This window comes from Gekko japonicus, unplaced genomic scaffold, assembly GCF_001447785.1.
Source record: "Gekko japonicus isolate JY-2015 unplaced genomic scaffold, Gekko_japonicus_V1.1 scaffold50, whole genome shotgun sequence".
Lineage (NCBI taxonomy): Eukaryota > Metazoa > Chordata > Lepidosauria > Squamata > Gekkonidae > Gekko > Gekko japonicus.
In genome coordinates this window covers 1,700,577-1,718,147 of record NW_015164666.1, presented here as the reverse complement: position 1 = coordinate 1,718,147, position 17,571 = coordinate 1,700,577, and the positions used below count along the sequence as shown (strand labels likewise).

General features: G+C 42.1%; 1 protein-coding gene across 1 annotated transcript in view; it reads right to left on the bottom strand.

Moving 5' to 3' along the window:
• The window catches only part of TRAPPC3L (trafficking protein particle complex 3-like), a 32,339-nt gene extending 15,066 nt beyond the window's left edge, over window positions 1–17,273 (bottom strand). The window contains exons 1-4 of the mRNA XM_015409085.1: window positions 17,117–17,273; window positions 14,376–14,423; window positions 13,996–14,093; window positions 8,023–8,122 (exon numbers count right to left, since the gene is read on the bottom strand). Coding sequence (XP_015264571.1) covers window positions 8,023–8,122; window positions 13,996–14,093; window positions 14,376–14,423; window positions 17,117–17,158 — 288 coding nt within the window. The 5' untranslated portion in view covers window positions 17,159–17,273. The remainder of the gene's footprint in view (window positions 1–8,022; window positions 8,123–13,995; window positions 14,094–14,375; window positions 14,424–17,116) is intronic.
• Window positions 17,274–17,571: the final 298 nt, after the last annotated feature.

Sequence of the window (17,571 nt, the reverse complement as noted above, 5' to 3'; positions counted from 1 at the left end):
TAGCAACTCTGTTAGACAGGTTGCATCCTGACCTAAATGATCTCAAACCACAACAGCCAAGCGAAAGTCCGAAGGTCCGGACATACGAGATAGGTGAGCAAGTGTATGCTCGCAACTATGCCAGTGGTCACTCGTGGCTCTCAGCCACTATTACTGATGTAATCGGTACTCGAATGTATGTGGTACGGCTTGCAGATGGTCGCAAGTGGCGTAGGCACATAGACCAGCTGAGGCAGCGGTGGGCAACTGACCGATCCGCCGTGGAGCTGGCTGAGTCAACTGAGGAGTTCCCAAGACCTCTAGAAGAGGCAGGTACTGTAGAGCCTGAGGGCTACAGTAGTGGTCAAGAGACAGGGCAGACCCCTAATCTTGAACCACCAGTAACGGACGGGAATGTTCCTGATTCTGAGGTCCCAGAGTCAAGCGGAGTGCCACTGACGGGAATGTGCCCTGAGCCTATTCCACCTCGTAGGTCTCAGAGAACGAGACGGGCACCCACCTACCTAAGTGATTATGAGTGTTCATAACTGTATTTGCTTAGGGGGGAGGGAATTGTAATGTATTCGGAAGCTGCCCTGAGTACATTAGGACATGAGGGAATCATCCCATAGGGAAGCTATGCAAAGCTTCGTCTTGGACTAGGGCTTCAAGTCCAAGACTATTGATCCAATCACGTTCAAGCAAACGGGAAGCGGGAACGTGTATGATTGGTCCTTATGCGATCAACCTGATAGGTTGTTAACTGTAAAGTAGGAGTGGCTATATTAGCCGGGAATGTTTAAATACCGAACAGTTTCTATGGACAAACTGTTCGGGCTATCAGATGTTGTACCGTGTTGGTGAAGTGATCGTAGAGCTGAATAAACCTGAGTTTTCGCTGAAATCACTCTCCGACTCATTGTTAAGCGCTGGACTTAACAATATGCACAGACCAAGTTGCATGATCTCATCTGTTCTGAACTCTGTTAGATGTATTTAAAAGGAATTAGACAAACAACAGAAGACAGGCTTATTGATGGCTCTGAGGTAGCATGTTTGCTAGCTGCTGAAGCTAATACAGCTAATTCCATGGACTTAACAATATGCACAGACCAAGTTGCATGATCTCATCTGTTCTGAACTCTGTTAGATGTATTTAAAAGGAATTAGACAAACAACAGAAGACAGGCTTATTGATGGCTCTGAGGTAGCATGTTTGCTAGCTGCTGAAGCTAATACAGCTAATTCCATCATAACCTGCTTATCAGTTCTAAAGGGTATCTCTGAGGAGCTCTTTTGCACCAAGATGCTGGATAACACTGATGTTTGAGCCGATCCAGCATGGCAATTCTAATCTTAAACTGTTAATGTGGCCATTATTGGCTACATAATTTGGAGGCAATGGTGTTTACATAGCTAGGCAATCAGTTCTTATCTGGACTGTTCTGTGGCAGACTAGCTTGTTAGTGCTTTGTCAAACATATTTTTGTGTGATGAAAGCAGACTATACCACGATCCATCGCAGCCAGAATATGGCTCAGAGACAGAACATCTGGGTTGCATGCAGAAGGTCCCAAATCCAATCCCCAGTGAAATGGAACAAGCAGTAGGGGAAATGAAAGGCTCTGGGGAGCTGCTGCCAGTGAGGGTAGACAATGCTGAGTGTGATGGACCAATGACCTGGCTTAGTAAAAGGTGTTGTTCTATGGCTGTGGCCCGTTTATGTGTGAACAATATATGTTCATTTCTTTTCAAGACTGCTGTTAGGACATCTTTTTGCTGGGTACCTGATATGCCAGTTGTCAATCCAAAACCAACACCTCCAGATAAAAATCTTGATGATCTACACAAAGAAGCTACTGGAAGTTTTGTTTCCTGTTTTTATTTGTGAACTACCAAACTATGTCAGCAAAACCTAAGAAGCAGATGTTTCCTGATTGCACTCTATCAGCAGAAGTGAGACTAACTGCATCTTCTTTCACGAACTGGTTGAACAAAACGTACATCTACAAGGTAAAGAAAAGAGCCTAGACTTTGTCCATGGATAGGAGACAGAGAGCATTACATAGAGAGCAAGCAATTAACTGGAGTGAACTTGGCATATCATAAATCTTGAAGAAGAGGAGGAGGAGGAGATTAGATTTATACCCCGCCCTTCACTCGTAGTCTCAGAGCGGCTTACAAACTCCTTTCCCTTCCCTTCCCCACAACAGACACCCTGTGAGGTAGGTAGGGCTGAGAGAGTTCTGACACAAACTGCTCTTTCGGGAACAGCTGTGCCAGAGCTTGTGACTGACCCAAGGTCATCCAGTAGCTGCAAGTGGAGAACTGGGGAATCAACCCCAGTTCTCCCAGATTAGAGTCTACACACTTAACTACACCAAAGGAAGAGGCAGTAAACTGGTGCTCTGTTCTTTGCCTTGGTGCAACAGAAATTCCTGTTAGTGTGATCCAATGGAGAAAAAAAACAGAGGAATTAGGAGGGGTTGGTATTGCAAGAAACACTGGATTATAATGGAGGTGGGAAGTCTCTTGGTTGACAGCTAAAGGACTGGGAGTGGGCGGGATGGAATACAATAAGGAAATTTACAGTTGTCTGTCAGACTATTCCTTCAACTACTTTTAAAGCAGAAAAGTCACCATGACTTTATAACATTGGGAAGAAAGTGGTCTTATGAAAACAAAGCTCTACTTTCCATTTTCTGATATAGAGATTAATGTATTTGGAACTGGGAACTGTTAGCTGGCCAGAATGCCTTGACTAGAACAGACCATACATTTATCAGAAATATGCTTGGTATGTCAGTAGTTGAGTGCTTGTGGATTTTTTAAAGTGTGCTCTCCCGCCATTTTTGAAATCGATATAAAATAGTCCTATCAAAATTCAAAATAACTGACACATCTGTTAAAATATTCATGAATTCTAAATTTTGTAAGTTTTGCTATCTGTCCTGGCAAAACGTCATGTGCTTTTCTCAGTCTTCTTACTTGGCCTTTCTAAACAGATTCTGACTGGACATCTGCTACAATGCCATTTGCAAAACCTTCGAAGCTTCACTATTTCTGTTTGCTTCTTGAAACACCATCAGATTTCAAAAAAGAATACCATCTTGGAACAATCACTAGGGATGGGTGCAGCATTTTCCCTTTTAAGCTTGAAGCATTCATAATGCAACCGGCAACATACTGGTCATATGGACAAGGGAAAGCCTTAAGTATGAAAAGGGAATAATGACCGGGTTGTGTGGACCCTATTATTGGTCAGGTGGCAAAACCATATGGTTCCCCCCCCCCGACGATCTGGGCCAAGCCCCCCAACCTGACCTCTGGTGACGCAGCTTCGGGGGGCAGAGTTCCCCCCGGAGCCCGATTCCGCCGCGGCGGAAATCGGCCCTCCAAAGCAGGGTTTTCTCCATTCCTACTCGTAGCTGACTAGCAGAGCTTTAACTCTTGAGACCTTCTACCTCAAGAAACTTTTTGGGCCTCAAAGTGCTACTAGACACAAATCTAGCTCTTCCACTGCAGACCACCATGGTGAACCTATCTTCATTTTGGCCAGCCACGTGATTTATTTTTAATTTTCTGAATCTACATAGACTGAAAGTAAGTCTGGGGCTTTCTTTCACAGAATCATGGTTCCATAGCCAATGAGCTGAGGGTTGCTGGATTCTTAAAGGACAGGCCAGCTGTTTTGAGGATGTTCCATTCTGAAACTTCTGAGGTTTTGCACTGTTAATTTGGAGATCATGCATATTCCTTTGAGTGAGCTAAGCTTCAAAGTGTATTCTTCAGTTTCACAATTTAAATGAGATTCGGATGTTACTTCCTCATTACAAATCCAATAAGAATAAATGAGGAGTTTTTTAACCTGAGGCATGTGTTCTAGAGTTGCCATCCCCCCAATGGGGGCAGGATTTCTTCCAATTTCAGCCCCCCTGATCCACCTGCCAGCCAGCTGCCAGTGGGGGGAGCCCCATCTCCAAAGAGGTTCACAGTGCCTGACGTGCCCGGGGCAATGACGTCACTTGAAGGTGTCGTCATCATGCTGGGCACACCATGGGGGGATGCTCTAGCGTTTGGCAAAGAACTCTATGGTGACCATAGAGTTTTTGGCTGAATGCTAGAGAAGAAGACTCCAGAGAGGAATCTGGAGCCCCCCACCGGGTAAAGGACACCTGGCAATCCTAATGCATTCAATTAAAATGTAGCCATTAGATAATAGTAACAGATACTATTAAATCTTTTGTCAATTAACCTCTAAATTGAAAATCCTTTACAATCTTGATCTATGCTCTATGTTCGCTGTTGTTACACATGCTAAAACCACAAATTGCAACTTACGTACAGACTAAATACTAAACTTACCATTGTGCACTACAAAAACAAAAAAGGGAGCAAACCCATGAGTCTGTGAACCATACACCAAGGATGACCTCCACAAATGAATTCTTTTGTCGATCAGGAGCAGTGCATACAATTGGAGGCTGCATAATTCCTGTGTTTTCACTCCTGCAACCAACCCCTGGGATTAGACATTGTAGTTTTTGTCACTGGATCAGTTGCATGTTTAGCTACCACTGATGGTCAGTACTAGTAAACAGGACAGAGTCTAGACCTCCCTTGTCACCTAAATAGGTAGCCAATACTGTCCAAGCTACCACTGCTGACCACCTGATCCATAAATATGCACACACAAAAATACACATGTGTTTGTCTAACAGCTGCATGTTTCTACTTTGGGGTCAGAATCAAAAGTGGGAAATGTCATCTTACATCCCAATACCATGAGCAAACGTGTACATGGCCCACATGCCAGCACAAGGGGGTAACTCATCTCCATACTCTGATTCTGGAACATGGTCCCAGTACATGAATTTCTTCAGTATCTTCTGTCACAGAGTCATTCCCTTCACCTATCAGAAGTCCAGTTTTGCCACACAAACATGTTTTCAGTCAGCAGATGAGATAGACAGGAGCGGACTGGGAGGCTAAAACGGCCATATGTAAAGAAAATACACTAATTCCCCTTCATTTACACAGGAGGAAAAGTTGAGGACTGCAGTTTCCCACTGTACTTGTGGCAAAATAGCATATGCACACTCTTCACATAAGATGGTGCAAATGCTTTTTCTCTCACACACATGTGATATTGGCATATTTATGTGTGAAGCATCCCTTATGACTGTATAAAACTATTAGCATCAGACTGAACCCTAATGCAGTTAAGACCTGGAATGATGACCTTTGTAACCATCTGCTATTACACATGTCATCCGAGGTTAACAACAATATCCCCCAGATATTGTAGGGAAATGACTTGCCCCCTTCACGTGGCACTCATAGTCTATACAAATACTTGACTTGGAGCCTACTCAGATTCTGAGTGTGGTTTTGATGACTCCACCACAGGATTCTTTTTACCATCTGGTTTCAATCTGATGGGCTAGCTGAGATTTTATTCATACAATACCATGTTTTGCTCTGTTTTATGTTGTTTGTAAAGGCTCTGGGTTAAAATACAAGAACTACAGTACCAGAAACCAGTCACTATCTCTTGGCAGAGTCTATAATCTCTAAATAAATAAATTTGTAAGGAAAGAGCTTGTGATCTGCACATCAAAATGAGGAAGGCAACAGGAAAATATGGGAAGGCTCCACCTTTGCCTCAGTGTTTTAATCCCTCAGTCAGCAAACACTTCCCGTTGTTCAGACATGAGTCACTTACCATTGGGATTTGCTGAATGAAAGAATGGAGGACAAAGCACAGAAAGATACAGAACTCACTACCACTGCACGATGCCCTCTGTGAAGATACAGGGCCCCAGCTCCTTCAGTGGCATTGCCTATTAGCTATCCACTGTTAGCAGTCAGACTCCTCCTCTCGCTGATGGGCAGTTTATAGCTTGAATAATCATAAACACCCTTCTTAAAATATCACCTGAAAACTCATAAGTGCAAGACACTGCCTGGTCTAAAATGGAACAAAATGGATGCCAGCCAGGTAAGAACCTGGGAAAGTATTTTGGACGGTGAGTCAGAGTGGCTAACTGGCTAATGGCCCCCTCCATGCCCAAGAGCGATGCATAACTACAGGACAGTGGGTCTCCCAGGACTAATTGGCTCACACCTGAGCTAATCTCATCAACATCCCACCTTGCTTCCTTGCCTTACACTTATCTTAACCAAGCAACAATTGATCAACGCTCAATTCTATTCACCCAACCCATTAGCTTTTCCTGTCCAGTACTTACAAAGTCATTAAGCCTCTCCCAAATCATTGTCCACCCTGGTAAGCCTATCAAGGGATCACGTCACCCCAGCCTGAGGATCCTTTTCCCCCTGTAATTATGGCACTCTGCTCCATAGCAGTGTGTGTGTGTGTGTGTGTTTTGGCCACACCCCCACTCTGTGGGTTCTCTTCTCTTTGTGAAATGCTGGCCATTTTGCTGCTGCTTCCTGGACCTCTGCAAGATTGGTAAATATTACACTCCCCCACAAAAAAAACTTTCCCTCTTTCCTCCCTGATTTCCTCTTAGTTAGCTCTTGTGTGTGAGTTTATTGTGTGCATTTTTGTTTTATTCTTTCCTTTTAATAAAACCTTTCTGGTTGAACATGTACCTCGGCCCCAGTCACACGGGCTGGATAACGCAGGGGGGAGGCAGGGCTTTTTGCGCCATCGCAATTAGAGCCGCCATAATGCGATCCCACACATCAGCGGCACGCCACGGTTCCTTCCCTCCGTGCCTGCGCATCAACGAGGGGGCCGGAGGGAAAAGCCGCGGCCGGCACAGTCACACTGAGGGACTCCGGAGGAAGCCCGTGGCAAACCGGTTGCTAGTACCTTTGAGCAGGTAGTTTTTAATTGCGCATATTTGGCAGTACACTACGGGTTGGCCACGGGTGCACTCCACTTCCCAGATGTTGCGGTGTGATCGCGCCCGGATAATCCGCCATGCAATCATCGCTCTCCCGCGGCAAATCCTCCATGTGAACAGGGCCCTCATTTATTTGAGAGTTCTCTTAAATGGAAAAATCCCCATAAACATTGATGGAGATCCCAGTTATCCCTTCTCACTCTGTCTAATTCCCCCAACTAACTAACTGCCTATTTGGGTAACAATGCACACTATTCAAAGGTACTCTTCTGTGCAACACTTAAAGGAATATGAGCACTTTCTGTACCCTATATTCTCCTTACCATTAGTTAGGCCAACCTACACAACATTCCCCCCAAAGCCAAGGCTGCCTTTTTTTGGTGGGTGGGTGTGAATCAGTGAGTGAGAACTCCATCTCACTTGCCAGAATTAGGTTATCTAAAAATATTTTTAGTCAGTCTGCACATATTAAATGGACTAAGGCATATGAGTCCCCAAAATGTCAATTCACATGTTAAGCGGTTTCTCTGTAGCTACCTCCCACAGACTCTGATGAAGGAAGTGTGGTGTCCAGGCAGCATAGTCAAGAAACAGGGTGGTAGGAATAGATGTTTAACCAATTACTGTGTCTCCCCATGCTATAATTTAAAGGCCCTGCACCTGCCTGCGCCAGACGCAGGAGTAAACACAAGAATACACACATGAAGCTGCCTTATAGTGAATCAGATCATTGGTTTGTCACAGCAGTCAGTAGTATTTACTTCGAGTGGCAGCAGCTTTCCTGGTCTCAGGCAGAAGCTTTCAAATTACCTACCACCTGATACTTTCAAATAGAGATGCCAGGGACTGAACTTGGGGCCTTTTGCACGCCAAGCAGATACTCTTCCATTGTGCCATGGCCCCCCTCCTAAAAGGAAATCTTTTGCTATTACCTCCAACCATTGACCAATATATTGGAACAAAAAGGCTGCACACATATGACTGCCTGGCATATCCGATTGCTCTTCAAAATAGTAATGTATCAACCAAACATATGTCTAGAAATTGGATTTTTATCTGTTGATAAAAGCTGGTGTAATTGGTATTCTAAGTATATTACAGGAGAGGATACTGGGTAAACTGGGACCTGGCCTTGCCAAATCAAAGCAGTGTCTGTATCTTCTTGTACCTGTGCAATTATGTCTGCAGTTTCAGAATAACTCCGGCACTTCTTCAAAGCAGAGCGAGCTAAAAAGTCTTCGACCAGCCTGACGCCAATACTGTATCCCCTAGTATAAAAGGGGGAAAATGTTAGCCAGTTGTGTCTCCTCTCTGATTTTTCTTTCATCATACAGGATGCTGAATGGGTCAGGGCAGAAGTAGTGATACTGCCCTATCTAATTTCCAGGTTACCTGAATCACTTGAGACTGTGACCCAGCAAAAGTCAGTACACATCCCAATTTTGAAAGCTGTGGATGCAGGAGATAGGGAAGGAATGACTGATAATCAAATATTATTACATGGCTAGAGCTGGTTAGCAGCCAGCCTCTCAGCAACTCTTGGTACCTCTACCAAAAACTGGATTACCAAGCCCAACTCCAACGGTCCACAGGACTAATTATATCACCCCCTGATTATCTTGAAGGTGCCTCAGACAGTATAACTTCCACCACCACCCCTTTTCATTAGACAAAGTATATTTCTCCCTTTTCTCCCCTTTAGCTAGCAATCATCCCCTCTCCTTGGGGTGTATTCTGCTGGACCAACTTGGTCTTGAATACAGTCTCTCTCTCTCCGCTTTTCTTTTATGCAGCCTATTTTACTTTAAATATAGGTGCATGGTTTGAATGTCCTTTGTCTTTCTCCATTTCTAGGAAGCACTGGGCCAAACTTGATGCATGTATACACAGCCTTAAAGGGCTTGAAGTAACATGAGTCTCTAATCGCACATAGGAAAGCTATACCTGTGCACTAAGAACAGTTCAATTAGGGCATATGTTTAGAGAGTTTTTATAAACTTAGTACCAATGGTTATTTTCTTGCTTCTTTAAAATATCCCTTTCTACTTTCTGACTTTTTTCATTTCATTTCTGAAATCCCACAAATAAATAAAAAATACTGCCATATTCATCCTTCACTGACCAGTTCTCATCTATTTATCTAGAAAACTCTCCAGATGATTCTAATTTTCACAGTGGTCATACTGAACAGGAATTATTAACACCTTTTCTACATGAATCCACATTCTGAATTGGGTTCCAGGTGTTGTTTTTTGTCAGATATTCTATACCTTTAACAGCTGCATTTTTTGGTTTTGATACGGCACGGTGATGGGCAGTTTCAGGTCGCTCCAAGCCATCTGATCCGTTTTCACTCCTTTGGGAGCCTCCTGGTCACCGGGAGGACTCCACTGGACCTCCCGGAGAGAGGTTCGGTTACAGGGGGCTCAGTCTTGGCCCCTTCTGCACCTGGCGAATGCAGGGGGGCGTCCGTTATTGCCCCGAAGCAGGAGAGATTACCGGAGTAGGACATGGTCACCATGTTCTACCCAGCCGCAGCCATCCGTTTTTAAACACTTTGGATATAAATTTAGTACACAGCAACATGGAAAAGGAAAAGAAGGGAAGTTTAAGTGAGTACTTGTACCTTTACTGGCAATTTGTAAAAAAATGACTCTTGGTAAAATATACCCCAGGCTGTACGTTTCCAAAATGGAGGTGAAGAACGGCCAGAAAGTGATTAAGAGGAATAATTGAGCATATGTCTCGTCTTTTGGGGGGTAAAAACTAATTCGGTGGCAAAGATCTGTAGCTGTTAAAATTCAGTAAATCTTCAGTGTGAGTTAATCAGTGCTATATGAATAAACGAGGTGGAAAGAGCAGGCGTAGTTAAAAAGAGAGAGAGAGAGAGAGAGAGATGGCATTCCAAAAGGACACTGAAGAGGAGGAGGAGAAGATTAATGAAGATATGGAAATTGGAGAGTTGTCCATAGAGCAATTTTGGAGACTACTTATGGAAGGGATACAAAAGGGGATTGAGGAAGCTAATGAGAACTATACAAAAAATAAGCAGAATGTGTATTCAAATTTGGAAAAAGACGAAGAGTTGGTGCAAAGCAGGCAGGATGTTACAGAGGAACAGGACTGTGACCAAGAGAAGATGGCTCTTGATATACAACCTTTATTGACAATACATGCAGAAAATTGTAAGGAACAAAGGAGTAATTATAAGGAGACTATAAAACCCATTTACTTAAAGACTGGGCTGAGAAAGAGGGCTTCTCTAAAACGTTTTGGCAAAAGAATGGGAGAAATAGCAAAAAAGAGAACAAGCCAAAAGAAATTGATGAGAACTGGTTATGTCAAGTTTAAATTGACAAGAAGAGACTCTCAAAAACCTTGGATTATAGCAAGGAGGAAGCTGGCAAAAAAGAATATAAATTGCAAAGTGTGGCAAATCATTAGTGTGAAGAAGAAGGTGAAAATGTACAAAGAGGATAGACATCAGGCAATGGTTGTGGGGGGGAAAGATTATTGATTTTTTGGGGGAAAAGATGATATTTAATTGGTGATTGTAACAATGTATTTATTCTGTATGATGTTGGTTTGAATGAGAAATGAGATTAAGGACTGCTCATATAGTAAGGCATTGATAAATGAATTTCATTTTAACCCATATGATATATGTGCTTAGACATATTATGTGGAGGGTTAACAAATAGTAGATTTGGTGACTGATTAAATAATGGCTTTAAAAAGTATTAACTAAAATTAGGATACAATATAAATGTAATTTGTAATTTAATTTAGATAAGTGGGTTGTAAGAAGTAGATGATTTTAGAGGTCAGTTGGTTGGTGTAATTTGAGTAAATAAGGTTAACAAAAGGTAAAAGGGAGTAACTTCTAACATAAGGTAGATAAGAAAATAGGCCTTTTCTGAGGAAAGTTGTTTAATGAATGGTTTGAAGAGTATTGTATATCTTTAATTATGGTTAAATTTGTGCCTAAAGTTATTAACTCTAAATGGGAATTTTTTGAGGGTAAAAATATTTATGATGACAAGAAAATATGTTTTTTGTTTTGTTCAACAGTAAATAACATATTTGAAATATGGTAAACTAAAAGGTATAAGTTACAAAATTAATTGGTAAAGGTTGGTTAGAAATGGAACCCATGTGTAAGTGAAAACTGTTGAATAGTTTTTGATAAGTTGTTGTTTAGAAGTTATTGTTTTTGGCTTTACGCCATTTATTCTCTGTATGTATAAATTTATATTTTGATTTTTTTTCTTAAACATTTCCTTTGTTTGTTTTTTTCCTTCTTTTTTAGTTTATGTAATCTTCAACCCTTACGATATATGTGAACATGTTATTTTGAGGGTTAATAATAGTGGATTTGGAGAGTGTTTAAACAGTGGTCTTAAAAAGGTACTATTAAAAAAATAGGAAACAGTATCAATATAATGTTTAATTTACACTAGAAAAATAGAATGTAAGTAGGTGGCTTTAGAGGTGAGATGGTTGACCCAATTTGATTGAATATGGTTAGTAAAATGTAAAAAGAAACTAACAAAAGATAGATAAGAAGACAGGCCTCCTCTGAGGGAAGTCGTTTAATGAAGGGTTTGATGAGCATTGTACATCTTTAATTATGGTAAAAACCTTACTTAGAGGTAACAACTTTAAATGGGAATTTTTAAGGGTAAGAACAATTACGATAGAACAATTCTAAGTTAGAGTACACAGGGAAATATGTTTCTGGGTTGCCCAATAGTAGACAACATATCTGAAATATGGTAAAGTAAAAGGTACAAGTTACAAAAATAACTGTTAAAGGTTGCTAAAATGAAATTCAGGTGTAAGTGAATATGGTGGTACAATCCTTTGACGAGTTGCTGGATGGAATTTATGGTTGTTGGTATATGCACTTTTCTTTTCTTTTCTTTTTGTTTGGAAAATAATTAAAATATTTACCAAAAAAAAAAAAAAAAACAGCTGCATTTTTGACAGATTTTTTATACCTTTAACAGATAGATGAAATAAAGGTACTGACCAGAAAAAAATTCACACTGGCCGGCTTCTGTATCTTGATATACAGGAACGATTACCAGAATATGCCTACTGTGATGTAGTGGTTGGTTAGAGTGTCAGACTAAGATCTGGGAGACCCAGGCTGAAATCCCTATTGCTACAGAAGCTTGTTGGGTGACCTTGGGCCAGTCACACCTCTCAGTCTAAGTTGCCTCACAGGGCTATTGTGATGATATTATAGAGCAGAGGAGAATTAATGTCAGTCACTTGGGTTCCCACTGAGGAGACAGGCAGGGTACAAATGCAGTCAATAAACACAACAAACATAGCTTAAACCTGATTCCAACATTTGTTTAAATTATTTATTTTCCACTTCCCTCCGAAGACAGAATTAAAAGCAGCTGATGTATCAGAACTAAAAACAGGCCCTTGAGACTGAAATATCATATAAAACAGGAAGTAACTCATCTTCAAGAACCCAAGAGAATGTCCAAAGAACCACTAGACCAACCCTAGCTGAGAGTCAAAAACTGAACTTTTCCCCTTGCATAGAACAGCAGGGAGAACATTCACCAGCTGGATTCCTGCCTGGTTATAAAGGCCTGCAAGCAAGGTTGCCAACAAGCCTGGAGAAAAACAAGCTTAATGGGATGTTATCTACCTGATGATGTCACTTACCTCCATGACATTAAAAGCTTTAACTGCCCCTTGCCACATGAAAACCTCTGTTAAAGGGACAGGGCATTTTTCTCCAGGCCTACTGGCAACCCTACCTGCAAGAAATAAAGTAGCTGGCCTAAAGCCTAAAGATAGTATTGGGCTACTATATATAAAACGGTTACTAAGGTACTTTTATTTAAAATTTAATGAAACATATATAAACAGCAGCACCTCTGCCTAGCTGAAAGACTGCAAATGGATTGGGAGGGGATTTTACTCTTTCTTACACTCTCTCACTATTCCCAATGGTGCTGACCTGGGAAATAATTGCAATTAATGGGAAAGCATTTAGTGCTCTAGGATCGGGCTGTGCAGGACACAAAGACAAAACAGAACAATAGCATTAGCAATCAAGCCTCAGTTGCTTTCCTTTTGTATTACAGAGATGCCCTGTATTAGGCTAACCTTGGTCCCTGCCACACGGGGGGGAGGGAGAATAGCACAGGCTGCACCAAAAGAGAGACGCAGCGGCGGGATCACATAGATCCCCTGAGCCGCCGCGCACTTCCTCCCCGGCATGATCAGATGCCGGGGGGAAAGCCACTAAAGAAAGAGCACGACAGCCGAACTGCGCATATGTGCACATGTGCAGTTTGGCGGGGAGCCTGGATTGATCCGGACGACGGGCGCAGCGGCGATCCCATGGCCATGCTTGCAGTGGTGCTTCAGGTAAGTCCTCTGTAGGAGGTTCTTTTTTGCAGCGGGTTCTCAGGGTTTAGGGATGGATCGGGGACGGGTGCGCGCCGCTTCCCAGATGTTGCGGTGAGATCGCGCCCGTTTGCTGCGCCCCCGATCCGTCCCTCTCCCGGGCCAAAGTCTCCCATGTGATCGGGGCCCTTGATGACTATTTGAAAACTTCAGCTGGTGCTGAATAGAACCACCCACACCACCTGGCAAATCTCTAACAGCCACAATTAACCCAAGCCTATTTTATCTTGGACTCCATTTGCCTTAAGACTGTCCTGCTTCCATGTTTCCCATTGCTATCTCGTTAAAGATCAGACAAGAACACCCTCTTGACCATGTCTGCTATCAGAGAGTGCCTGGGTGCTACCAGGTCCATAGTGGCCATGATACTACCATTCTGCAGGTCTACAAGACCACAACAGAGCAGCCATTCAAAATTAGCAGGTACATCCTGAAAAACTCTTTAGAATGATGTGGGCTCTATGAACACCCAGAAGCAGCAGATGCAGACCAAACAAACTGGTGCTGAGGACAGAGATTGGGAATTTCAGAAAGAAGCAATGACAGCGTGACACTAGTGAGATTTCCACATCCTCCTACCATATTTCATTTTCTGTCCTAGATTGGACTTTTCATACTCATGGGGGGGGGGGAGAATGTTAGGAAGACATTGTTTTTGCTACGCCATTATGTTACAGTGTCTGAACATACACTTGCTACTTACATGTCATCTAAACTCTTGTTCACGTCTTCATCCTGTTCATAATCTTTACACAGCTGGGCAACCAAAGCACCGTAGGTGAGCACAAAAAGCTCTCTGCTCTGCCAATTACAGGAAATACTGAGTGAAGCCCATAGTTAAAGAACATAACAAATTAGAAGCCAATTGCTTTCCCACCCACTGGTCCAACTCTCCAATAAAAAGCTTCTTTAGTTAAAATAAACAAACAACCAGAGTGCATTTCTAGCATTCAGTAAGTGCTGCTTTACACATTGTCCACCATATTGGCAACATCACAAATGCATAGCCCAACACAAATCCCTTAAATATCCCAGTACCCGGGGAAAAGCAATGCAGGGTGATATGTGGGTAGAGCCGCATACCATATGATGTGCTGATGCAGAGGATGAAATGGTGGGCAAATGCCAATCCTACAAAATAAAGAGAAATAAAGTGGGGGGGTGGGACATGGCAACAAAGTCATACAGTTCTTTATACTGCTTTGCTGGAAAGACAAAAGAAAGAAGGAAAAAGCAATGGAATGAAATGCAAAAGCAGTTTAATAGTTTAAAAGAAAATAGGTCACATGGCTATGATCAATCCTTGGAAAAGAAGTATGGATACAATAAGTATCTAACAAAGAAAATAGGTCACATGGCTATGATCAATAAGTATCTAACGCTTAAAGTTGAAGTTGTGCATGTTTGAGAATATGAACAAGATTTTGTTTTGACTGTTCCAGTGGTGCATTCCCCACCACAATGAACAACATTCACAATGCCAACTACTTTAAAAGTGAGAGTGCTGCTGGGAAACAGCACCCATTTGGAACACATTGTGGCCTTAGGATTCTGAAGGAAATGCCTTCTGTTCACATGGGGCATAGGCCAGGCCTTTTGCCCTGCTGAGATATAAACACAATACCCACCACCACCACCCCATGCCTTTGTAGCTGAGGGTTCTAGAAGACTAACCATGGTGACTGAATCTGTTATTAGTTTTCTCACGGATGAATCTGATATACTTTTAATGCACCCCAGGGTTCCACAGGACATAGACAGAAAACCATTACCTCTCTACACAACCTGTCAACTGGAGATCTCTGACTGGATCTCCTGGCAACTTTAATTTCATGCCAAAACCCTGGGGAAAGGGAAATCGGACTGAGGCCACAGTCAGTGTTCCCTGTAAGCTGAGTTAGTGTGAGCTAGCTCACAGTTTTTTTAGCCTCCAGCTCACACATTTTTGCCTTTGCTCAGGAAGGAGGGCTCCAGAGCAAACTAATTTATGCAGTAGCCAAATCGCTGGCTCACAACTTTAATGCCAGTAGCTCACAAAGGAGAATTTTTGCTCACAAGACTCCTCAGCTTAGAGGGAGCATTGGCCACAGTGCTTAGGGGGGACATTTAATCTCTTCTCTGTGCTACTTCCCAGATTTATCACTATTTGCCCTGCTTGAAAAAACATATAGGGAACCCTTGTCACAGCTGGAAGGAGCAATTTTGATCAGAGAAACAATGAGGGGGAGGGGCAAGCCCTTCTTTAGCACTATGCCCCTGATCCAATCCAGGAGCCTCCATTGCTTCTTTTACAGATATGCTGTGTCCTGAGGCAGTAGTTTTACAACTGCATCTGTGGGAACCCAGGGAGTCATAGAATAGAATCATAGAGTTGGAAGGGACCTCCAGGGTCATCTAGTCCAACCCCCTGTATAATGCAGGAAATTCACAAATGCCAGGAGAACAAGGCAAAAAAAAAGAAGAAGAAGAAGCCACCCAGAATCCCTGGTCAAACTGGCCTAGAGAAAATTGCTTCCTGGCCCTAAAGTGGTGATCAGTATTTCCCTGGGTATATAAGAAAGGACCATGACAACTAAGCACTGACGCAACCTTCCCTACCCTCCCTCTCATGATCTGCCTAAGTTCACAGAATCTGCATTGCTGTCAAATGGCCATCTAGCCTCTGCTTGAAAACCTCCAAAGAAGGAGAACCCACCACCTCCTGAGGAAGCCTGTACCACTAACCGCTCTAACTGTCAGGAAGTCCTTCCTAATGTTTAGCCAAAAACTCTTCTGATTTAATTTTAACCCCTTGGTTCTGGTCTGACCTTCTGTAGCAATAGAAAACAACTCCACACCATCCTATATATGACAGCCCTTCAAGTACTTGAAGATGTACTTCAAAAATCATCAAAAGGATATCAAGTAGTAGGGTTGCCAAAAGGCCTTATATCAGATGATCATTAGCCAAATGCAGATAAATAGCAGAAGGGAATACATTTATTTTTCACATGCTCATATAGTGCCTTATATACTATTAGACTCCACAGGGTGTTTTCTTTTCTAAAATATAAACTACTGCTTGCAGGAAAATATCCTAACTACTAGGAATTTTAAGACATATGTAGAATAGATTCTTCTTATTACTTGGTTTAGTATAGGAAACTGAAGAAAGTGATCCTTTTTATTGTGTATTCCCCTTTAGCAGCTATACCCTAGAAAGCAACAGCTTGTTTCTTTCCTAGGATAAGAATTTCAAAGAACAAGAAGTTATTTGCTGAATTTACAAGACACTAGCGCATGCACACACACACACACACACACACACACACACAAACACACACACTAGTTGTGCTGCCACCTGGTGACCATGAAGGGGAATTTTCAATATTTGTTAAGAATTCAGGCACTAAGAATGACTTGAGGCAGAGGTTAGTTGTGGGGCTTTCTCAGGTTATGTAGAAGTAAACACAGAACAGTCTTCCAGCTTGGTTCCGCTACTGCAATTACACTGTACATAATTTTAAAACTCCTTCTGTGCGGAGTTTTTTATTTTATTTTTAAAGCTGGGTTCAAATCCTGACTCAGTCATGAAACTCACAGGATGACCACAGAAAAGCTATTATTTTCTCAGCCTAACCTCCCTCATAGAAACTAAGCTAAAATAATCCAACATACAGTGCCCTTAGTGTCTTGGAAGAACAGCAGGAAACAGATGCCATAGCTTGTAAAATACATTTCTCATTAATGCATGCAACATATAAAAGTATGTTAATTAACTAAGTACCACAGTGACCTAGTAACATCTCAAATAGTATTATCAATTACAGTCAAATTATGCTTACTATTTTGGGATTCTCTGATCTTCTGTTCGCTGGTCGTGACATGTTTCTTGGGCAGCAGACAAGTACGGTCTTCTGCTTATATCTTTTCTCCTTCAGGTAGTATTTGCCTTTCTATTACTGCACTCCTTCCGCTATCCTGGCTAAAATTTCCCTAGCTACGGTCTGACTGTGAATGAGCTCTATGTGCTACAGTTTCTGTTTTTACTGATGCTCCTCCTCTTCTTTATGTGCTTTGAACCTTCTATGAGAAATTTGATTGGCAAGAAAGCCAGCTTGCCTCAGAAGAGAACAGCCTGACTCAGATCGAGTAAATGGATCTATTAAGACAAATTACAAACCACCACAGAGCCACTGACAAGCATGAATTCTGGGCAAGCAAGGCTTCAAAATTTTAAAAGTCTAATTATGACAGAGATATTAAAAGTTATAGAAACCAAACTGGATGGCCTTGTGAT